The sequence below is a fragment of the Sapajus apella genome, unplaced genomic scaffold, assembly GCF_009761245.1.
Source record: "Sapajus apella isolate SASKATOON/1434 unplaced genomic scaffold, GSC_monkey_1.0 scaffold75, whole genome shotgun sequence".
Lineage (NCBI taxonomy): Eukaryota > Metazoa > Chordata > Mammalia > Primates > Cebidae > Sapajus > Sapajus apella.
The window spans coordinates 5,499,589-5,524,848 of NW_022437015.1; the positions used below are offsets into that span (position 1 = coordinate 5,499,589).

Genomic DNA, 25,260 nt, shown 5'->3' on the forward strand with positions numbered 1-25,260 from the left:
TGGACTGACAAATGCACCAAGTGCTGGTGTAGGATGAGAGTTGATAAAAGACCATTTATAAAGACACAGACAATGTCAGCAACTGACAGAAATAGACATATTTGAGATAAACAGAGAGAGGAATAAAAAGAACGGAGGTTGGGGGTGGAATGGAGAAGAGGAAGCAACAGAGAAAGTGGTTTTATTTTAGAGACAGTCAGAAGTAAGAGGGCTAGTGTCAGCTTCACACTAACTTGTTTACTGGCCTTCACTGTTAGTGAGAGCAGCCACAATAGAACTGAAGAAATAGGGAAATAAACAAGCTTAAAACATGTCCTACTTGGGAGGCAGCTTAATTACTCAAACTGAAGCTCTGAAGCAGATAGAGGATCCCCCAAGACTCCAGGGGCTCTGCTCTGACAAGAGAAAGAAAGCACCTTATCCCTGGTCAGAGAATTTCATTCCAGAGAAGGGGGAGGGGCTGCTGTTGTTGTTGGTGTTGGCAGTGGGTGGAGATAGAGTAGTGAAGGCTTGCAGGGGCGGGCTGGCAGAGGGGAAGGGCCAACAATGAAGTTACAGATGGATGAGTGGGTTTCTGCCACAAAATCAGATCAAGGAGAGGGAGGGGAAGAGAAAAATATAGGGAGGAAAAAAAAGTGTGAGTGACCAAGGCAGTAAACCTGTAGAAAATTAGAAAAGAAAAACTTGCCATGAGGGAAGTAGGAGGAGGTAAACAATTGCAGATAACTCTCTATTATAAACAGATTGCATCTGTACTACTTATTTTGTTTTTTTTAGCAGAACTCTGAAATTTTCATGGTAATTAGATTTACCATGAGGCAGTTATTTAAGAGTTATTTAAGAAGTGCAGACCCTCCTTTTGCTACAAAACACTCCCTAGTCCTTGGAAGGTGAGTGTCAGGAGCTCTGGGACCCTAGTACATCTCTATCTGAGAGCACGTATCTGGCTTAAGTGAGCATAGTATTGAATTTTACTTTATATTTTTGTTATGGTGGGAGTTTGAATTTTGCAGTGTGATAGGAATATATTTATGGTACCTTTCATTTTTGCCTTTTCCTTGCCCCCTACCTATTATTTTCAATATTATTGGTGTAATTATTTTAAACAAGTAGGAGCGAACATGTTATGCATAATTGAAACACTCCTCCTAGTTTGAAGGTTTGTCTGCTCCTCTGCAGTCTTGCAGCAAAGACGGCACACAGGCTTTCTCTGTGGATTAATTGGTCAGGAAAGACACTTTTTATATTGTCAAGTGGCACTTAAGCTATTAATTCTTGACTGTGAAACTGCTTTTCCTGGGCAATGCTCTTTAAGGAAAAACTTTTTCAGTCCAGTGACTGGTGACTAAGGGAACGATGGAGCACAGGGGATTGGGCGGGATCTAGACTCCTAATAATGCCTCCTTATCCAATGAAAAGCATTTCCTATTGAGACCCCCAAGAGTTCCCCTGGGCCTCGGCTCCAGCTCCAGCTCCAGCTCGGACTTCAGGCCTTTTTGTGTCCTGTTTGCTAAAGGCATGCGGGCTACAGCATTCGAGAGAGCCGGTCGATAACAAAGGGAAAGAGATAAATGTAAATAAGCTCACATTTTCAGAATGAGCGGTTTGCAGTAAGAAGCTGCGGCAGCCCAGAGTCTGCTACTTTAGACTGGGCTAACCTTTCCCTGAGAAAAAAAAAAAATGGATAAAAATATGCACTTCCAAAGGGCGAGTTGCCCATTTACATGTTTATTAGCTACTTATCTACAGGCATCAGCACATTCTCTCATCTAGCACACTCTTTCTTGGGGTAAGTTTCTCTTTGAGAAAGATTTGATTTTGGTGTTTGGGGGTGGGGGAATAGCATAACTACAGTGGAAACACTGATGCTTTGAGAGTTTAAGGAAAGAAGTGAGACTTCAACTCTGAAGTACTGAACAAGGATCTTCGTGTTGAATGGTAAAAAACGAGAATTTCCATTGTTTTGGCAATAATATTGTTTCTGTGAAAGAGATACAGGATTTTCAGGCTGCTGTTTCACGTAAACGCAGTTGTTCTAAAGAGCTAATTTAAAATCACAGTGTGGAACAATTTAGAAAGTATGTTGGCTTGCTTTGTATTTCTTTGGTTTACAATTTATTGTGAGCTAACGTGGCTTGTATTATGATGAGGTTTCTTCTAGTAAAACTTTACATGTCATGTCTTTGATGCTTAAATGATTTATGGAGAATGTGACATTTGCTATATTGAATAATTCATGAACTTGCCCATAAAGGAAGAATCATGTTTGAATGAAAAACTAATTCTGTCATAAACCGAATTTGCTATTACATGTAAAATTAATTGCTGTTTGCCATACAAATGCATCAGTGTGACATCTTTAAATTCTCTTGTTGTATATTTTAAGTATTTTCAGTAAAAAAGATCTTGCTGAGTTATAAATACTGTATTTCAGTTACTTTTTAAAAGGAAATTCAGAAATGTAATTTATCATTATTTCAGCGTGGAAAAGACCAGACAAATTAAATAGTGCATTCAGAGCTTGGTGAGGTTATTCACTTTGCTAACTTACCAAATTATAGCATCTTTCTTTTTCTTGACTAACATGAAGACAATAATAATAATCTGAGATTCAAATTATCCAATGGCTTTACAACACGTTTATTTTTCAGAACAAAATTCCAAACATCATACCCCATCAACATAGATTATAAAATCTTTTGCCTTGTCACAGATGAAAAGTTACACTCTTGCCAAGAAGGATGAGTTCACCTGATAAACTTGATGGCATCTACATTCTGAAGCATCTCCTGCCAATTAGAGATGGGAATGAAGCCTTATTGGAACAATCAGGCCGGTCTTTCAGAATGTGTGCTCCCTGAAAGTTAAAGGGAGAACCTAGAAGATGCCTCACAGCAACACTCAGGCCAGGCTTAGCTAAAGCTTGATCTATTCAATTGCCTTTGTGAGAAAATGCAGTGAGAATTGTTGCCCTTGCTGTGGTTTGGTCAGTGCCTAATTGTGCACTTGTCTTTTGTCTGTGTATATGGCCATCATATATAGTCTGCCCTTGGCCTTCTTGATGGGGGAAGAAAAAAACCTGTAATTTGTTTGTGAATACTGGAGATCGGGAGCCTGATGAAAGGTTACCTACCACTGGGAATCCAGCCTTACTTTAAGTGGATAAATAATCAGTTATCAGAAAAATGCAAAGGGTAAATGATCTAATGAAACTACATGGCTAAGTCCTGAAGTATGCTGATAACCTCATATTCTGAAGGCTGAAGTGACCAGTAAACAGGTGGGAAGGGTTGAAGACTGAGACTAAACAATTAGAGTTGATATGCCGGCTGAAGAGAGCAGGACAGAGGATGAGGAAAGTATGGGAATTTGGAAGACTTTAGGATATTAGTGGCATCTTTCTCTGTGATTCGTAGCTTCTGGTATTAATACTATTTATTTCTAATTTTAAAATAAATTTAGAAATCATTTAATTAAGTCTAATAAAAATGAAAGGCCATCCTTGCAGACATTGAGGAAATAAAAAATGTTTTACAGTGGTGAATGTAAGCAGGTGAAAATAAATGGTGGAAAAGAACAGCTAGTAAGGCCACCAGCATGACACTCGTTGAAGGTTGCTTTTCTGTCAGTCAAGACTAAAGATTAAAGGAGAAGAGAAACTGAGACTCAGAAATGGACTGTGACTTACTCTCACAGAGCTCGTGATGGGGCTGGGTGTGTTTACACTTAATTAATATCAACTATAAAAAATTCTGGGTATTTGAACTTCCCAGTTTGCTTGAAGTTTGAATAAAAGGTTTTCTATGTAATATTTATCAACTGTGAAAGGCATAAAATGGAGAAATGTTAATGCTTCTATCTTCCTTTAAGATAAACAATAAAATAATATTCATTTCATTCCAGGAATACAGATCCCTGGAGGAGTGTGAAAATCAACTCTCCTTAATATTAAGGTGATCTCAATATATCTTAAATTATCTAATCATTTTATTTGTTTATTTTGGTTTTTTAGTTTATAGAAAAATCATTTTGGGAGAGTTGTAATACTATTTAGCAGTTTGCTTTATTTTAAGGTACCTCTGTTTAGAAAAGGATGAGATGTAGCAATAGTGTAAGTTTGGAGCTAACAAATAATTCTACTTTACGGGTAGAGGCACTGTAATGGGTAAAGTCTAAACGCAGTTGCTATTTGTAAGAATTCCATTGCAGAGTAATTCTGGTTCTATTCAAATATTTTGCGCAGAGTTTGAATTAGAGATGTTACAGACATGCTATGTTGGGTAGGTCTGGGACATCCTGGTAAAGGTGCAGTGATTGTCAGTCAGTGTGCTAATACCCAGTAATTGAAGCCTTGATTATATAACTGTAGTTCAGGGGAGAGAGAAATTGTGTGGGCTGCAGGTAAGAGACAAGACAGTGGAGTCTCCACCTGTTATTCCAGTTGTCTTTCCTCTTCCCTTATTAAGGATCCTGCCCAATAGTAACAGTTATGGTCAAGAAAAAAAAAAAAGACTCAATGTAAATCCGGGCCAAAACAAAATTCTCCTTTGTTTTCTTATTTTTAATGTAATGCATTACCTTATGGAAGTGGGGGAAATATTTTTATGCCTTTTGTCACTTATTATCATTAAATGATTATAGGTTATCACATATGGATATTATGCTTTAGTGTTTAGCCAGTACTACCAATAAAATATAGCACAGTAGTGACAGGTTGGAAAATACATTGTTGCCTGCAATTGTGTAATAATGAAATCCACTGCATGTAAATACCATTTTAAAATTTATTGGTTCTCATTTACTCTGCTTTATATCATATAATACTTTTTTCTATTGTATGATCTTTTATAAGATCATTTTATTGAAAGTATACATTTTGTTGAAAATCTATCAGCTCTCTTTATGGCACACTATTATGACTATTTCTATTTCACAGCACCCGTTGGAGGAAATCTATAACTACAGTGCCTCCAGGAAGCTAATTGTTTATTGCAGTCTTAGATAAAATTGGTGCCAACATTTGGTTCGAACTAATGTGGTGAGTCCTACCCTCCTGATAATAGCTTTCTCTACAAATTCCTAATTTAATTGTCCAACTTTTGTTGTAAAAATAGTTCTAACTTATTAAAGAGTAAATGATTTGAAGACCCAGAAAGAATGGAGGGACTGTAATTTGTTGTAATTCAGGCAATTTTGATGTAGATGAATGTTGATTCTTTAGCTCAACCCCTCTCTGCCATTGGGATTTACCTTTAGATAATGGGAGACTTTTTTATTGCTGTTATCAGGTTCAGTGTTGGCTTATATCACATGAATTCTTGTCCAAATTGACAACTGATTTGGCTGCTCAAATATAAGGAATAATGCTAAAATCCTGGCTGGCATATATGACCCTTACAGAAATTGGAAATGAGTTCTTTTGGGAACACCCAAATATTGTCCCAAAAAATCTGTGGCTTCTGCTGAGATGAGATATTGAGTCTCAAGACTCAAGACAATTTCATAATATTAGGTTGAGCAATTTATCTGCAGTTGTCTTACTCTGTAACTAAGTACTAGGGAAAATTTCACATTAGTGGGGCTGATGCAATCTTTGGCCCCATCATGTTGAGCACCAGACCACATTACTCCCAAAAGATTGGACTGCGTTTTCAAGTGAAGTGTTAATGAGAGACTGAAGTATTTTTTTTTTCTTTTTTGGTGAAAGGAAAAAAAAAATATCAAGTTAATCACTGAGAATAGGATCTTATCAAATTGAGGCCCATGTCCTCAAATAAAATGGAGGGACAAAGCAGCCTTAATAATCTCAGTGAAAACCAGATTAGATATAGATACGCCACTTTTAAAAGAATGTTTCTTGTATCAAAAATAAAAGAGATTGATGTAGATCAATTTCCTAGCTCCATTCTTGAGTGAAACATTTATCTACAGTTTCCTCCATATGGAATGCCGTAAAGTTAGATTTTGTTTTGAAAACTATTATGAAGCATCAACCAATGCATATGAATATTGATATAAAACCTGTATGATTATGACTTGTGTCTGTGACCTGACCTAAAAAATTTCCTTAAGGAGTCTTATCTGTTAGAAATCACTAATTTGAGAAGCAACAGTCTGAATGTATTCCCTATTGCTCCAGCAGGATTGTTTTGAGCTGTATTTTTCACAACATTTGTGTATTTTTAAATCTATTTCACTGCTAAGTATCGATAGGCAAGAACACAATAGATTTCATCTTCGTCTGAAAACTATTGTATCAACTTTCATTAGCTTTGACTAGAGTTGAACAAGAAAATGCTCTGGAGATGAGAAGCACTCTGACCTGGCCTGCACTCATGGAGCAAAGCAAAAACTATTTTAGTATACTCTGCATTCAAGACCTTATCTTCCTGAGTTCTGGACTGTCTTCAGAAGGGAGCAAAAGCAAGTTAGCTTTTCTTGTTTTTTGTTTTTTTTTTTAAAGTACATAGAAAAAATTTAATAAATACACAAGATCAATTTCAAGAAATTTTAAAATAAATAATGATTTAAAGTACAAACAATACTTAAAATTAGAAAACACACTATTTTGTGATAGAAAGACTGCACATCATTACACATCACGAAATGATTAATTTTACAAAGTTAATTTATAAATTTAATAGTATTGCAATAGAAATACAACTTGGCTTTTCTTTTTAAAATAGAGAAGATGATTCTGTAGTTCACATTGAATTATTAAAAAAATTAGGAAATCTTCAAAAAGAAATTAATGTGTACAGGTAGAATAGAAGGTCATTGGAGCAGGGATCTAGTTATAGCTCAAATAATGATGCACATTTATTTATTTTGTTTTTATTTTGGGATGGAATCTCGCCCTGTTGCCAGGCTGGAGTGCAGTGGCATGATCTCGGCTCACTGCAACCTCCGCCTCCCAGGTTCAAGCCATTCTCCTGCCTCAGCCTCTCGAGTAGCTGGGACTAAAGGTGTGTGCCACCACACCCAGCTAATATTTGTATTTTTAGTAGAGACAGGGTTTCACCATGTTGGCCAGGATGGTCTCAATCTCCTGACCTTGTGATCGGCCTTTCTTGGCCTCCCAAATTTCTGGGATACAGGCATCAGCCATTGTGTCTGGTCAATTATGCACATTTAATACATCACAAAGTTAGACCTCAAATCAGTGGGGAAACATGGACGATTCATTAACTGGTGTTGGGATATATGTGTAGCCATCCAGGCAGAATAAAATTGGATAAATGTCTTCTAATTTACAACAGAATTAGTTGCAAGAGGACCATATAGTAAATGAAAAGAAAAAAGAAAGAATAAGTGTCCTAAAAAGAGTCATGCAGTTGCCAACACAGTCTTACCTACTTTGCTCCCCACCTCTCTTCTCCTGTCTCCTTATCTATTTTCACCATAGTTCAGTCTACACTAACCACACTGGCTTCCCTTGAACACATCAGGCAAATTCCCAGTGGAGGCAACTTGCTCAAGGTGTTGCATTTGCCTGGAGTGTTCTTCCAGATGTCTGTTTAATCATCTCATCTCTTTTAAGTGTCTCTGTCTCCCTTTCTTTCTTTTTTTTTTTAATTGTACTTTAGGTTCTGGGGTACATGTGCAGCTCGTGCAGGATTATAGTGATTATCTCAATAGATGCAGAGAAGGCCTTCGGCAAGACAACTTTTCTAGGATATTGGGAAGTCAAAGTTTAGCACCTCATGAAGTGAAGTGATTTGATTATTCAAAATTATAGGGCTAAAAGGCTAACTTTACTTCTTTCAGGAGACTTAAAGACTCCAAACATGGTATACCTGTATTTTACTATCATTAGAAATCTAAAAAGGGAACAATTGTGGCCACTCTGAATTAGCTCCATGTGTAGATCAAATTTAAAAGTTAAGAGTCAGATTTCTTTTTGGTCAACCTCCAGGGAACTTGCTTCCTGTCCAGTGTCAATAAAAATGCAGCTACCCAACACTGTCTGACACCCTTAGGTGATTAATTGTTGGAATAATTGGCAGCAGAGTTTTACAGAAGATAGTAGTTTAATGCTTATTGCAGTGGAAGATGTAATTAACTGCATCAGCATATATTTTTCCTTCTTCATCTCATCTGAAGCTCAAGTGTTGGTCCTTTGCCTCCATTTAGTGCACAATATGTTGGCTATTGAAGAGGATTTAATAGTTAGAAACACGGTTTCTTTTAGTCAAAAGAAAGGAAACAGTAAGAAAAGAGGCAAATATTGATTCTTCTTCAGAATCATCTCAAGAGCCAAATGCCTCTCTGATTTTTTAATCATACCTGTATGGGAGATATTACTTAGGGGGCACACTCCTGGATTGTCCTGTTTGAGTAAATTGTGTAGTTAGGGCTGAAACTCAAGTTGGGGGGCTTTCTGAGGTACAAGGTATACATGACACTAGAAGGGTGTGTTTCTAATGTGAACTTCAGGGTACCAAAAAAGACAGAGATATAAATTTACAGTTGTTTCAGGAAGGGAGAAGGAAACAAACTTATATAATATTTCTCTGTGGTTAGGTAGGGCCGAATACTGGCAAGCTTATAAAGCTATTCATAAGCCCTGCTGAATCTTCCTAGCTTTAGCTGTGAGGCTTAGGGGTAAAGTTTATTCAAGGAAGAGAAAGAGTATAGCCAAGTTACAGAGTGAACCAGTGTCTGAGTCAGAAATAGAACTCCTTGCTTCTAAGGCTGTGTTAAGTCCCAGCACCACACCCTTACTTCTAGACGGCAAAGGTGGTATGTGTTCAAGCAAGGGGAGCTATGAATAGGGCCATAGTGGCAGTTTTCCCATGCCCTCTCTTCAGGATTGAGAATGTAATCCTTTCTTGTCTGTGCTTTCTCTCCCACAAAGTTTGACTACTCAGAGCAGCAGAGCAGAAATAGCAGGCATTTGCATACTGCTTGCTGTGGATATAGTGTATATGTTCCTGGGAACATAAACTGAAGTGAGGGGATGGATATGCTAATTAGCTTGACATAATTACCTCATATATTCAAATATCATACATATATTCAAATATCACCTTGTACTTGCATAATTGTAGTACAATTATGATTTGTCAGTTAAACATAATGCAAATAAAAAATAAAATGATTGAAGTCATCAAAAAGCTGAATGGAAAACTCGGGAGACCTATTTGAAATGTATCAACTTGAGAATCACAAAACAGTATATAGCAAGTGAGCTAGAATCATGCTGCGTAAAAGGGCCACTAGTGAGCAGACTGGAGGGACTCTGGGCAGAAGGGAAACGGCTTCTATTATAAATGCATTTTCCAAATAAAATAAATGTACTGGCAGTACTTATTGTAGAAGGTAAGTGCATGCCTATAATAGTGAATAAAGCCTGGCTTTTACTGTTAGAGGTTTTGCAGTCCCATAAATTCTGTTTTAACTCTTAGTTTTATATTTTTGGACTCTTTGGTGACCTACACCTTACCCATGTTCATTGCAATGCTATAATATTGCACTTACTGTATTGAGTGTGAGCTTTCCTGCTCCTGCAACATACTCTTGTAGTACCTTTAAATATATGGTAGATGTTTAACAAAGTACTTGTCAAACCAAATGGAATGTGCATGTTTTCTTCCAATCTGGGTGGACAGAATATCTTATTATGCAGAAATCATGGATGGAAGGCAAATTTGATTATTTGTTCCATCTTATCTCTGATAGGAGGAAAATATTTTCTACTGGTCCCTAGTGTCAGAGTGGTGAACCCCTGCAGCCAGCAGGCCTCCTGAAAAAAAAGTCCATGGGTGACAGAAGATTCATTGACTTCCAATTCCAAGATTCAAATTCAAGCCTCAGACCCAGGTTGGGCAATGCTACTGCCAATAATACTTGCATTGTTGATGATTCCTTCAAGTATAATCTGAATGGTGCTGTCTACAGTGTTGTATTCATCCTGGGTCTGATAACCAACAGTGTTTCTCTGTTTGTCTTCTGTTTCCGCATGAAAATGAGAAGTGAGACCGCTATTTTTATCACCAATTTAGCCCTCTCTGATTTGCTTTTTGTCTGTACCCTACCCTTCAAAATATTTTACAACTTCAACCGCCACTGGCCATTTGGCGACACCCTCTGCAAGATCTCTGGGACTGCATTCCTTACCAACATCTATGGGAGCATGCTCTTTCTCACCTGTATTAGTGTGGATCGTTTCCTGGCCATTGTCTATCCCTTCCGATCCCGTACTATTAGGACTAGGAGGAATTCTGCCATTGTGTGTGCTGGTGTCTGGATCCTGGTCCTCAGTGGTGGTATTTCAGCCTCTTTGTTCTCCACCACTAATGTCAACAATGCAACCACCACCTGCTTTGAAGGCTTCTCCAAACGTGTCTGGAAGACTTATTTATCCAAGATCACAATATTTATTGAAGTTGTTGGGTTTATCATTCCTCTGATATTGAATGTCTCTTGCTCTTCTGTGGTGCTGAGAACTCTTCGCAAGCCTGCTACTCTGTCTCAAATTGGAACCAATAAGAAAAAAGTTCTGAAAATGATCACAGTACATATGGCAGTCTTTGTGGTGTGCTTTGTACCCTACAACTCTGTCCTCTTCCTATATGCCCTGGTGCGCTCCCAAGCTATCACTAATTGCTTTTTGGAAAGATTTGCAAAGATCATGTACCCAATCACCTTGTGCCTTGCAACTCTGAACTGTTGTTTTGACCCTTTCATCTATTACTTCACCCTTGAGTCCTTTCAGAAGTCATTCTACATTAATACCCACATCAGAATGGAGTCCCTGTTTAAGACTGAAACACCTTTGACCACAAAGCCTTCCCTTCCAGCTGTTCAAGAGGAAGTGAGTGATCAAACAACAAATAATGGCGGTGAATTAATGTTAGAATCCACCTTTTAGGCATGTGAATTGTGTTCAGTTCCAGATATGGTTTCTCCTATAATTTTTCCTATGCTATAAACTAAAGATTTGAAGCTAAGATACTGAGAAGAATGCACCAAATCCAGTCAGATACATTTGTTTGAAGGTATACTGTAAATTTTTATTGCTGTTTTGTTCAGTAATTATAGGTCAAGTCTAATTACAACAACCAAGATGGATTGTCAAACTCTTCTGCTTGGTTGGAATTTCATTGTATCACATTATGCAGGTGGCCAGTGAAATTTGATAATATGGAGATGACTTTGAAACTTTCAAAAAGGTATTTCCATTCCAATAATATCTGGTAATTGGGTTGGGCCTATAAATATAGAACAAATTCAGGGATTTTTTAAAAAAATTGTGTTACTACTGATATATGCTAGGTTTAAAATTTTTTTTGAATTGTTGAGTTTATTTTAGCACAAGAATATTTTTAGCCTAACATTATTAATACGAAATGTATCTAATTTTTAACATTGGTAAAATATGTTATGTGCATTTTGAAAACAGAAAATAAATTGTGTTGTTATCTATGTTGGTGGGAATAAAGAGAAAATAAGCAGGATTTACACATTTACAATCATCAGCAGTATGAGTTTTAAACACTTCATTGTTTTTACACTACATTAAAATTTTCGTGTGAAACTTCAAAGCCAGAAAGCTGCTGAATATGTATCTGGCAGGTAAAAGCTGGAAAATTACTTAAAACAACAAAATTTCAATAAAAAAACCTGAGCAACAGCAACTTTTTTTTTTCTTAAAATGTCGAATTATCTTCATTTTGGGAAACTAGGTTCTATAAAATATTTATCCTCCATATTATATGTTGGAGCACAGCACAGCCAGAAAGGGGCTGCATTTGTGCTCAGGTCAGGAGCAAATTGAAAAAAATAAAACAAAGTAATACAAAAAAATCAAACTGTAAACTTGAAATATTTATTAAAACCTGAATTAATCATTTTTGGAGGGAGGAGTAGAGATATATAACGAGAAAATACTTATTCTTTCTTTCAAATTTTGGAGCATAACATAGCCAGGGGCTGCTGTATTTGTGCCCTCAGACTGGAAGCTAATTAAGAAAAAAACAACAACAACACATAAACCAAACCAAACTAGAACAACAACAACAACAACAACAACAACAAAAACTGCAGAACCCCATGAAAAATAAAAATAAAAATAAAAAAACTCAAAAATAATTTGTAACATTTTCAGTACCATTTGTTCAGGCTCTGTAAATTTAAAAATACTATGTTATTTGCATGAAATTGTGAAGCACAATGCAGCTACAAAGTGGCTAAATTTGTCTCCTGGTCAAGGACAAATTGTGGGAAAAAAAGCCAAAAATCAAACTGCTGTAAAACAAATAAGCACAAACGAACTTTAGAGATTGCATTTTCCAACCATCTGCAAATGTTACAAAACACTATAACATTCATATGATGTTTTGGATCACAATGCAGCTAGGGAGCAGCTAAACTGGCACCCCGTTTAAAAGCAATTAAAAACAGTATCTTAAAATCTACAAAAAAAGAGAAAACATTTTTTATAATTTACTTCAACAAAAACAACAAAAATCTTTAAAACTCTTACTATTTTAAAACTAAAGTGTGTATTTAAAAATATTAAAACTTGTAAATGTAACTTCTGAGCTTGAAAGATGTTACATTTGTGCTCAAGTCAGAAGCAGTGGAAATAAACTATGGTATACACACATACACAGCAGCAACAACAGAAACCAAAATTAAATGTTAAACCCTGAAAAACAACAAAGATATTTTAAATGTGCATTAATCAATTTTTAAAATATTTGGATAACATGGCAATTTAAAAATGCTAAGAATTTTTAAATAAAACTTCCAGGAAAAATGTATCCTGTAAGTTGCTTACCAGAAACTTGTGCCAGAAAGTGGTTAAAAAATTAAGATGCACAGAACAATAACAAAAATAAAATTCTAAAACAATAAGCAAATTTTTATAACTCATTAACTTATTTTTCTTTCTGATGACATGCAGACTTAAAAATGGTAAGACTTTTAAGTAAAAATCTGTGAGTATAATGAAACTTTAAAAACTGTAAAATCTGTGTCTGGGTTAGGAACAAATTGAAAAAATGCTAAAACAACAGTAAAAAAATTCTCAAAATTAGCATTACTTTTTCCAAATGAAAGTTCTAAAAGTAATTACGCATTATATAGTCTTATGAGAAAAGGCTATAGATGGAATACGTAAGGCATTAGGTTCAGTTAAATGAAATTAGGTTAAGTTCAGCTCAGTTGTTAGACTATATGGTAAGATCAAATTAGTAATAGAAGTATGAATAATCTTTTGTTTCTTTCAGTATTCATTTTTTTTTCATTTCTTGTAACTATAAAATATAGGTGAACTTTTTTGTGCCCTTGCGTTTTAACATTATAAAATTTTATGATTATGACACCAAACCATTTAATGGGATGTTAACTAAGTTGAAATAAAATATATTATTAAATGTTTCTTGTTGTGTAATTTCCATGTTTAAATTTTTTTATATTTCACTTTTTTAATTTTCATTTTTATAGTTAATATAAATTGCTAATAATAAAAACGTCACATTAACAATGTAACCAAGAGAATGTAATGTATAACTAAATATAAAAGTGACTATGTTACATCAAAAGTAAAAGCAAATTTTCAGCTGTAATTGCAACTTGGATTTTAAATGTTTATTAAATGTAATAAAATATATTTGAATTATATAGCAGTTATATTTTAATCAATTATTCAACTTTCTTTATTTGTGGCCACTCAAATGCATCTCTCCTTTATCTTCCCTCCATCTTTTCAAAAAGGAATTATTAGAATATATTTGCTCTCAAATTAATTTCAGTGCTTAATTTCTGAGGCTATCTGAAGACTAATGAAGAATTGGCAAATGGCAAATCAGTAACTTTTTAGGGATCAAGATAAAAGACTAAAGGCCTCCTTTCCTGATTTTTCTAACTTGGGTTTGATTTATTTGGGGTTGCTAGCCAAGCTGACTTCAAATTTCAATTTCTAGGATTTGACAAAATATTCTAGGACAACAACTGGGAAGCCTCGGAAAAGTTGGTGCAAACAGGTCATCTGACAACAATAAGAAAAATGTGGAGCTAAGTGGCTAACAGATTAATACCTAGAACAGGTGATGGTTCCGAGGTAGCAAGACAGAGTTTCTGAATATCATGCTCGTGTCTCTAACTCTCAGGGAAGGTCATGTTAGTATCTCAAGCACCATATAGTGCATTAGTTCCCCATGAGATGACAGCAAACTCTGCATTTTCTGATTATGACTAGCTTGATCAGCCCTAGGCTACATTTAAAATTAGAGAAGCTTTGTCACTAATGATATCCTAGGCCAGGTCCTCAGAAACACGGGGACAGAAGCTGTTGGTTTCACATCTTTACATGCCCTCTTCTACCTTTTGTCTCCACCCCCAATCCCTGTATCTTATGTTTAATACGGTTTCCCAAACTTCATGCTCTCTACTTATTTTCCTGTGGTCTTTGTGTTCTCCAACATCTCTTCCCAGCCTCTCTAGAAATATTGTTTCTTCCTGAACAAAAACACAACACATAAAGCTCTGGCAAGACAGTGAGAGGCTGAACAGATTTACATTAAGGTGTGAATGATTGATCCCTCATTTTTCCCTCCTTGACTGTTTTTAACCTTTTTTGGTGTTTGCATCTTAGAAAAGGAGTCTGGTTAATTCAATGACTGTCTGAAGTAGGATCAGGATTGGAAGAGATGGTTGTCCTGATAAATGGTAAATCATCTCTTAAGCCTCAGCCTCTCTTGCCTTGTGGTGGAGCTTTTGCACTGCAAACTTTCTTGTCCTGCTCCCTTGAACTCATTTTGTGTTCCATTGAGACCAAAACATATACCACCTGTTCTAGACAGCCCTCTTTTCCAAAACCACCTGCAGTGACTGGGAGCTTGTGCTCTCATTTCATATAGGCATGGAATCTTTCCCCCAAATGTTTCCTGATTCTGGTGGATTTGGTGAAATTATTTATAAAATACGAAGCAGTTTTTTTGTATTTTATGAGCAAGTAACCAAAAGAGCACAGGCTACGGAGTCAAAAATCTCCACTGTATGCAGATTTTTAAGAACTGTATACTGCCTACTGTTTTACTTCCTTCTGTCTCTGAGGGCCTGGGAATGAAGCTCTTCTTTCCCAAATATCCAGAGAGATACTGAGCTTAGGACCTCAGAAGAGCAGGTCTAATGTTGTAAGGCCTAAAATGTGGCAGTGAAAGAAGTCAAGTAGGTTTTCAAGTTGGCATGTCTTGTGTGGCGCTAGCAGACAGCTTTCCTTCCTGTTTGTCATCCAGCAGCTCAGACCTTGTAGATGAGAAGGTAGTCTCAAAGAGCCCTCATGCCTTCTAATGATGTTCCAGGGTAAGTTGTCTCCTCCTCACATTGTTGCTTTTCCTCCTCAAGTTGGTGGTAGCAAAACCAAAAGTATGGGTCACTTTCCTCAATTGGGAACCTGGAACTTCTTGAATAGATCCAGTTCAAGGGAGCTTGAAGTTCCTGAGAAACAAGTTGGCTGGGAGAATTTCTAGGGATGCAGAGTTCATTCATTTACTTATTCAACAAATTTCTTGAATACCAACCATGTGTCAGGCATTCTTCTAGGCATTGGTGCTACAATGGTGACAATAACATAATTTTTTTTTTTTGTCATTTTAAACTCATGCTCTGGAGTCAGAGCAAGAAATCCACCAACAAACAAACAAGTCAAAAAGTAATAACACTCTTTTCTGGCTGGAACCATGGAGGGTGTTAAAGAGAAGAAGAAAAAGGTTTCTGTGGTGCCAGAAACCCTTAAGAAAAAGCAAACGAATTTCGCAAAGCTGAAGATCAAACACCTGAGAAAGAAGTTTGCTCCAGAATGCTTCAAGAAAACAAGGAGAAAGCTTATCTATGAAACAGCAAAGCACTATCACAAGGAATATAGACAGGTGTACAGAACTGAAATTCAAATGGCTAGGATGACAAGAAAAGCTGGCAACTTTTATATAACTGCAAAACCCAAATAGGCATTCATCATAAGGATCAGATGTATTAATGGTGCGAGGCCAAAGGTCTGAAAGGTGTTGCAGCTTCTTTGCCTTCATCAAATCTTCAATGGAACCTTTGCGAAGCTCAATAAGCCTTCATTTAACAAGCTGAGGATTGTAGAACCATATATTGCATGGGAGTACCCAAATATGAAGTCAGTAAATGAACTAATCTACAAGTGTGCTTATGGCAAAATTAATAAGAAGCGAATTGCTTTGACAGATAACACTTTAACTGATCGATCTCTTGGTAAATATGGCGTCATTTGCATGGGGGATCTGATTCATGAGATCTACACTGTTGAAAACTTTCTGTGGCCCTTCAAATCATACTCTCCATGAGATGGAATGAAGAAAAAGATCACTCATTTTGTAGAAGGTGAAGATGCTGGCAACAGGAGGACCAGATCAACATGCTTATTAGAAGAACAGACTAAAGTGTCTGCCATGATTATTTTTTCTAATCTGGTCAGTTAATAAGAAGTACCTGCTCTCAAATTGAAATAAAAAATGTAACAAGAACAGATGATAATAAGTGCTATAGACTAAAATAGAGCAAACGTACATGAAACAGAATTTCATGCTCCGTAGCAGGACTGGATTTAACTTTAATGGTTGTATACATTCTCAAGATGAAGGTGCTCTGTTCTCAATAAATATATAAAATGAAAACCAATACTAAACTTCTGAATGAATGTAAGGAAGTACAAAAAAGTTGATTTTTAAATATCGCATTTCTAATGTTTGTTTTTAAATGGGTTTTGAGACCCTGAAGTGCTGTTGTCCAAAATTTGCACTTAGTTAATACATTTTTGGGTGTTTATGCTCTGGTTCAAGCCACAGGGATTGCAGAAGACTAATGAAGGCCCAAGCCCAGCCAACTTCTGGTCAGGAATGCAGATCATGTTATGGCCTAAACATCCTCTTTCTTGTGCTTTCTCTTGCTTTAGGCAAGAGAATCTCTCTCTCTCTCTCTCTCTCTCTCTCTTTCTCTCACCCCCATCCCACACGCAACCCTCCCACTTCTTGCTGTCTCTTTTCTCTTCACCCCTCCTTCCATTACTTCCTCCCCACCTTTCCTTTCAGCAAAACATGCTCCCAGTGAAGGATCTGAGTGCAAACTCTGTGCTCTAACAAAGAGCTTTGGGCTGGAAGCCCAAATCTGGTTTTGTACTCGATTCTCCTACCCACTGTGTAAGCTTGGGCAAGTCCCTTCCTTTCTTTGTGCCTGAGTTCCCATATTAGCAAAATCAGCAGATTGAACTCAGTCATCTCTGAAGTCAAACTTTTTGGAAAACATTCCACAAAATGGCTGCCTATTTCCACTTATATGTAAGGCCAGAAAGAGTTTCAATAACAATAACACTATTAATAAATGCATTTTTAAATGCTCAGTTGAGGCCATATAATTTTGTGTGCTACTTTCTGATGCATATTGAGCATTTGAAAATGTATTTATTAATATTGTTATTGTTATTGATGATGAAAATGAGGCTTAGGAAGTCTAAGTGACTTGCATAGCCTGTAAGTGACAAAACCAGGACTTGAACACAGACTATCTGATTCTAAACTCATTATCAGTCATGGATAGACTATTTCTAATGTATAATAACAACAACAAACATTTATTGAATTATTTCTATGTCTTAGACATTGTGTTTTACATATATTATCTCTTTTAATATTTATAACAGCTTTAGGAAGTAGGTAGTCTATTATCTCCACTTTACAAGTGAAGGAACTGAGACAAAGTGTTAATAAATATGCCCCAAATATCATAAATAGTAAGTGGGTCTTGATAAGAAATACAACATCTAATCAAGGTAAGGATCCTATGATCTGGCCCTTACCTGCTGCTCAGTCTCATCTTTCTTTTTTTAACTTTTATATTAAGTTCAGGAGTACACGTGCAAATTCGTTATCTAGGTAAATCTGTGCCATTGAGGTTTGTTGTACAGATTATTTTGTCATCCAGGTATTAAGCCTAGTACTCATTAGTTATTTTTCCTGAACCTCTCTCTTCTCCCACCCTTCACCCTCTGGCACACCCAAGTGTCTCTTGCTCCCATCAATGTGTCCCTGTACTCTCAACATTTAGCTACTACTTATAAGTGAAAACACGTTGTGTTTCATTTTCTGTTCCTGTGTTAGTTTGCTAAGTATAATGGCCTCAGCTTCATCCATGTTTGTGCAAAGTACATTATCTCATTTTTTTAATGGATGCATAGTATTCCATGGTGTATGTGTACCACATTTTCTTTAGCCAGCATACCATTGATAGGCATTGAGGTTGATTCCCCATCATTGCTATTATGAATAGTGCTTCAACGAACATAAGTATGCATGTGTCTTTATGATAGAATGATTTACATTCCATTGAGTATGTACTCAGTAATGGGATTTCTCACTGAATTGTAGTTCTGTTTTTAGTTCTTTGAGGAATTGCCACACTGCTTTCCACAATAGTTGAAATAATTTTTACTTCCACCAACAGTGTATGTAAGTGCTCCTTTTTCTCTGCAACCTCACCAGCATTTATTACTTTTTGACTTTTTAATAATAACCATTTAGACTGGTGTGGGATGGTATCTCATTGTGGTTTTGATTTTCATTTCCCTAATGATCAGTGCTGTTTTTTGTTTGTTTGTTTGTTTTTTCTTATGCTTCTTGGCCACATGCATGTCTTCTTTTGAAAAGTGTCCAAAACACTGCTTACAAAATCAGAGATGACACAAACAAGTGGAAAAATATTCCCTGCTCATAGATAAGAAGAATCAATATCATTAAAATGGCCATACTGCCCAAAGCAATTTATAGATTTAATTTTATCAAACAACCAAAGACATTCACCAGAGAACTAGAAAAATCTATTTTAAAATTCATAGGGAACCAAAAAAGATCCTGAATAGTCAAGGCAATCCTAAACAAAAAGAACAAAGCTGGAGGCATCATGTTATCTGACTTTAAATTATACTGCAAGGATAAAGTAACCAAAACAACATGGTACTGACACATAAATAGACACATAGACCAATGGAAGAGAAAAAAGAGCCCAGAAATAGGGCTATACACCTACAACCATCTGATTTTTGAAAAAGCTGACAAAAACAAGCAGTGGGGAAAGGACTCTATATTCAATAACTGGCTAGCTACAGTCAGAAGATTGAAACTGGAGCTCTTCCTTACACTGTATACAAAAAAATCACCTCAAGATGGATTAAAGACTTAAATATAAAACCCAAAGCTGTGTAAACCCTGGAGGACAACCTAGGCAATACCATTCTTGGCATAGGCGTGGGCAAAGATTTCACAATGAAGATACCAAAAGCAATTGCAATAAAATCAAAAATGGATAAATAAGATTAAATGAAAAAGCTTTTGCACAGAAAAGTAAACTATCAATAGAGCAAAAACAGGCAACCTACAGGACGGGAGAAATATTTGCAAATTATGCATCTGACAAAGGTCTAATATCTAGCATCTATAAAGAAATTAAACAAATTTACAAGAAAGAAAACATTAAAAAGAGGTCAGCCTCATCTCTTACTAATCTGTCCTTCACATTTGAACTCCAGGTACACTAGCCTTCTTTCCATTCTTTTATTATATTAAGTGAAGCTCATTCTAAGGTCTTTGTCTTTGCTGTTTCCTATGCATAGAACACTTTCCCACCAGGTTTTCATGTGGCTGGCTTCTTCTCATCATTTAGGTTCAAATGCTATTTCTTGAGAGAGGCCTTCCTTGATCATCCAATGTATAGTAGACACCCATTTACTTTTATCACATTACCCTGTTTTAATTTTCTTCATAGTGCTCTCTGAAATTCTTCTTTTTGATTTATTTTTTCATGTCTGTCTACATCACTCCCCCACCCCACATAAAATGTAAGCTCCATCAGCGTAGCAACCATGATTTTCTTTTTCAATATGATATCTAGTATATAGACCCTCAAATAATATTTCTTCAGTGAATCAATGTGGCATATCTGGGATGGGAAATCAGGTCTCTATGACCTTAATCCTCTAGCTCTATACTCCACTGCCTCTCAATTTATCACTTGAGCCTTCACTTTACACCAAAATGTGACATCTTTTCACATTGCTTTATGCAAACTTTCAGCAGAATATGAAATTGAAAAGCAAAGTATTTTCATTTTAGAATACAATTGGCAAACTACATACATAATTTCCTAGAGTGGCTACTGTCATTACACTATCTTTTTTTTTTTTAATTTGGGGTATTTTGCAGATTATACGGGCTTCCAAATATCCAAATGTTCAAGGAAGATCTCAAAGAAAGAAGACAGACCTTGAACATATTTGAAACTCTTAAACTATATTCAGGTCTCAAGTAGAAAACTCCACTTTTCCTTTTGCAGTCTCCTGTCATTTAATTTGTACATTCTGGTATTTGTTGGCACTTCTGAGTTACATATTAGACTGGAGCTCCCAGTCCACATGGCATGTCTCACAACACATAAAGTTGACTACAAAGAAGTATCTTGTTAGTGGTGATTCTGAAAAATCTGTCATTCCTTTCAGCACACATTTTCTTGGTTGATTTGCAGTCTGCTTCTTTACTAGAAACCACTGTCTAGCCATTGAAAGAACATATTTTTATTAAAAAAGAAAAAAAGAAAGAAAAAGTGAGCAAGAAGGAAGGGAAAAGTGCTGTGTGATTGGATGTCATCCAGGAAGTGCTTACATAGCTTTAACTGTAATGGAGTATAATGGCAGCATTTTTCTAGGAGGCTCTGGGGCCAATCCTCACAGTTTTCAGTTTGCAGTTTTACTAGGAGAAGTCTGTGCTGGCCTCTCAAATAAAATGTACTACTATCATCATCTGCCAAGATGCTAAGTGAAAAGATCCATTATTTTTGATATTTAATACCTTATAAATTATATGGAGATTGTGTTGACCGACAGGGACATCTGGAATGATGGTCAGGGATTTTTTTTTCCCTCGGTCAGATAGACTGAGTGCCTGTTTGTTCATCAATGACCAGTTATGCATTCATAGAGAAAAGGTCTCTTCTCAGCTGCTGGTCAGCTAACCTCAGAAAAATTGGGATGACTGAGTTTGAAGGAGGAGATGCAAATGAGCAGTGGCTAGTTGAAATTTATATGAGAAATGTATAGCTGCTTGTTTCCTAACAAAGGTGAATTGTGAAAGCTGACCAGGGCTTGAAGGACAGAGAAATTCCATGTTGGTTAAGCAGGGCTGGATGTGTTTTTGGTTATTTTTTTCACCTTTCATATTGGCTGCCTCTGCAGACAGTTGAAGGTTCTTGGCTTTTAAATATTGACCAGAAGTTAACTCATTTCTAACCATAGTCTCCAAGTTTGCTCCTGGATTCATTCTCAAGAAAAAAGAGATGAAAATCGCAAAACCAATGATAGCATCTTCTTGGTCATGAAGACTTTTTATTTCACTGTTAATTCACCAGTTTTTTTTTTTTTTTTTTCCTGCTGAAACACTTGCAGTTATGTTTCTGTCCACAGCTTTGGTTTGTTCTGGGGGCATTTTTGTCTTCACGTTTAAGACTTAATATAGGGAGTGCCTGACACACCCCGCCTTAAAGCAGGGCATGCCTGAGGATTAGCTGTTCTCACAAGCTCAGATGGATTTCAATGAGCCGTTCACTCTGTCTTGCCTGGCCCCCGTGACAAATGGCATGCCTTTGCTAGGCAGAAAGCTGGGGCTGAGGCTATAGAGAAAAAAGTAAATGAAAAAACCCCTTTACTAAGTTAGAAAACAGGGCATGACAATTAAGGTTAACAAGAAGGCCCATCTTCATTCAATTAACAAATGGTGAGATAAATATCAATGCAATTAATATATTTTTTATAAAGTCAAAATTCAAAGGCATCAAAACTGTTTTAGTGAACGTAATTGTTTTTAGTTAACCTTTAAAAATTTTAAATAGCATATAACAATCAACTTCAGTGTTGTTTAAACCCCAGTTAAAACACTGTACTCAAGAAGTTCTGGCTGCCAATTTTGTTTCTGCACATAGAGTTTACTGTGTGTGTGTGTGTGTGTGTGTGTGTGTGTGTGTGTAGTATGTGCACATAGTCATAGAATTACACATTATAAGTAATAGGCATATGTATCTTTATATGGGGTATGCATGTTATATATCTTTCCTTAAAACTCATGTTTTGTGAGTAGGTAATGATATTTGAAAAGGACAGTTTCTAATAGGAGTGCAACTTCAGCTACCTGATGGCCACAAACAGTAGGTATTATTAATTTCTCTTTAATGAAAGATAGGAGTGAGGGTAGGGTTATTATTATGGGAATATTTCTGCTGTGTTGCTTTCTAGAGAAATTGAAATATTACATAAAATATTATATGAGCTTTTAAAATGAAAGTCAATAATATAATGGAATACCTCTTAACTCCACAACAGCATCTATTTAGCAAAATTTTAGCTAGTTATGATTCATTTATTATTTACAGTTATCATTTAAGTCCAAGTCCAAATGCCTCTTCCTCTAAGAAAGTCTTTTTATTATCCTCAGGTAGAACTAGCTAGCCATTCTCTACTTTTGATTACCGCAGCATCCTCTTTATCATATTATACTACAATTTCTTTTCTTTTACGTCTGCCTTTCTTGTAGAACATATTTACTTTTGTGGCGCCATTCACCTGGCAGATAGTGAGTGCTCAATAAATGCTTGTGTGAAAGAATGAGTGAGTGGGAAGGTGTTACATCATGTGGGACATACAGCAGAACACTCTGGATACAGTGACCTTAATTTCTGAGTGTATTATGTGGTCCTATGGCCTATCAAATGATTTTATGATGCTTCTGGGTAAAAGTGGCAGAGGTAGGAAATGTATTTTGAAAGACAAAGTATTGTAATTGCCAGGACTGCTCTGATTTATGAGGACATTGGATACAATACTTAAAGTTGGGTCTGTCCTGGAAAAACTGATATGTATGGTTGCCACAGCAATAGAATCTAAAGAATGCTTAGAGAGTATGCACTTGATCTGATAAATGTGAGCAATCCTCCATTGTAGGGTGAAGGCTGGTGGTTCTTCTCCTCGAAAGATGGGTAGTGCTCCAGGGATATTGTAGACATGGACTGTGGAGTACAGAAATATATGGAGTGAGCCCAGATGATATAAAATTCACTCTTTGAAATATTTTTACGTAGAAAGGATAAAATACATTATTTTCTCTATGTACAGAAAATACAAGTACTCAATATATTTTCACCAATCAGACTGCCACAGGCTTTGGTGGATGTGACAGGAAGAGGTGTTAATATTTATTGTGTGCCTATTACGTGCCCAGCACTGTACTTAAACTCTATTGTACATTATCTCATGTAATTTTACCTTACAACCACTTTGTGGTACAGGTATAATCACATTTTTGAAAACGACAAAACTGAGGTTTGAGAGGGTTGGAGTTGGGATTCCATCTCAGTCTGAATAACTGCAAAAGGGATGGAGGTAGACTTCAAAGTTATGTTTATATTACTTCTAGGATCATAATGTATCCACTGCACTTTGGTGACTGCTTAACAAATTGAATTAACAGAAGTCTATATATTCAAAGCAAATGGTTAAGAGCAGACAAGACAGGCATGCAGACACATCTAGGACTCTTTCTTAGAGAATCTATCTGACAGGATGAGGGTCAAAGAAGGGCTGAGGTTGCCAGAAAGATGGTTATAGTCTCTGGGCCAGGAAGAGACTTTAAATGTTGTATCCTATGTCCCCATAAATCACAGAGCAGTCCTGGCAATTACAATATTTTGTCTTTCAAAATAAATTACCACATATTAAACACACTGATAGAAATTTTCATGTAGCTTACCACATTTAACACACTTCCTCAAAACAATCTTACAAGGTAGATATTATTTTCTGAATTTCATATCCAGAGAAACTGAGATCCCTTAGGTTAAAAAGAAATTAGATCATTTGTCTAAGTCACATAGTTGGTGCATAATACCTCTAACGCTCAACACAGACACTCACTGTGTTTTCTTTCAAATCCCAGCCACTCTTGAGTATATTTTGAGCCCACATGTGTCTCTTCTTCATATTCTACCCAAAGGGGGCCAGGCCATGGTTGCCTCCCCCATAATGGACTCCTTCCTTTTTATCACAGGACTCGGACATTTCTCAGCAGTGCCCAGGAGCAAGCCTGCCATTAATACTGCAAGTGACATACTTTACTATATATCTACTGCCATTCAGACTGTAAGACCTGGAAAACATGAACTTGCCACCCCTCTGACATTGGAGTTGTCAGGAAAACAGCTCTCAGAAAAAACAGCACTCCTGGACTCTTGCAGCTCGAGATTGGGCTGCCACCTCAGCAAGTAATCAAAAGTGTCAGTGAGTATTTATGTTCTGGTTGGATCTTGAGGTTGTTTTGAAATGCCACCGTGCAACTGGGGTCATGGGGAGTGAGAAGTGAAGAGATTGAGGGCTGGGCCTCTGAAAACCTGCTAGTTATACATTTTTCTGGAGGCTGCTTTATGAGCTATGCGTGGAATCCTTCATATATGTGCATGGCCTGTAGAAACCAACATGTGCTTTCACCCGCTTTAAAGCCTGCTCCTGAACATCCCCCTGCCCTATGTAAATGGTTCATGTTTTTCCTCATGTTTGTCCACTTGTTGCCTCAAGGGAAAACCAAAAATGGCTGCAAGTTTGTGCTTCTTGAGAAGCAAATGTCTTGTGTAGTTCTAATGGTAGAAAAATACTCCTTCCATTTGAGTGGAAAAAGAAGAAGGCCTAGTCAAACACAGCACAGGAATGGAGCAAAGAACTGTGAAAGAAAAAAAAGACTTGAGTAGTCCCTATCCTCCTCTGATTTTCTTGCCTTCTCCAGGCATATAATGTAACTACCAAGCATTTCCAAGAAACTCCTAAAAATGTTGTCTTTAGCCTGTGGGATTTGTATCATAAACTGTCAATAGTGTGTTCATTTCCTTTCAAGGCAAGTTACAGGCACTTCTATACATCAAACCTTTCATTCAGTAAGAAGTGTTTCTGTGGTGAGAAATTTACTCTATCAGAAGCATTTCTAAGGTTCAGGCAATGGATTATGAGTGGTGGCTTTACTGATCTGGTGAAAGAAAACATTCAGCACAAAGGGTATTTCTGCTGGAATGCAGAAGGGAACCATTACCTTATCTCTGGGAAGAACAATAGCCAGAGCAGAGTACATGGCTCATGAATCCACTATTTGCTGGGAAGTTACTCTGGCTAATTCACCACCAGGTGAGAGCCAGCAAAGATCCCACCTTAGA

General features: G+C 36.6%; 1 protein-coding gene across 1 annotated transcript; it reads left to right on the forward strand.

The window, feature by feature from the left end:
* Nucleotides 1-1,440: 1,440 nt before the first annotated feature.
* Nucleotides 1,441-13,627, forward strand: LPAR4 (lysophosphatidic acid receptor 4). Its single transcript, XM_032251360.1, has 3 exons — nt 1,441-1,789; nt 3,904-3,953; nt 9,682-13,627. Exon 3 carries the CDS (start codon nt 9,761-9,763, stop codon nt 10,871-10,873), a length of 1,113 nt encoding a protein of 370 aa, XP_032107251.1. The 5' UTR covers nt 1,441-1,789; nt 3,904-3,953; nt 9,682-9,760; the 3' UTR covers nt 10,874-13,627.
* Nucleotides 13,628-25,260: the final 11,633 nt, after the last annotated feature.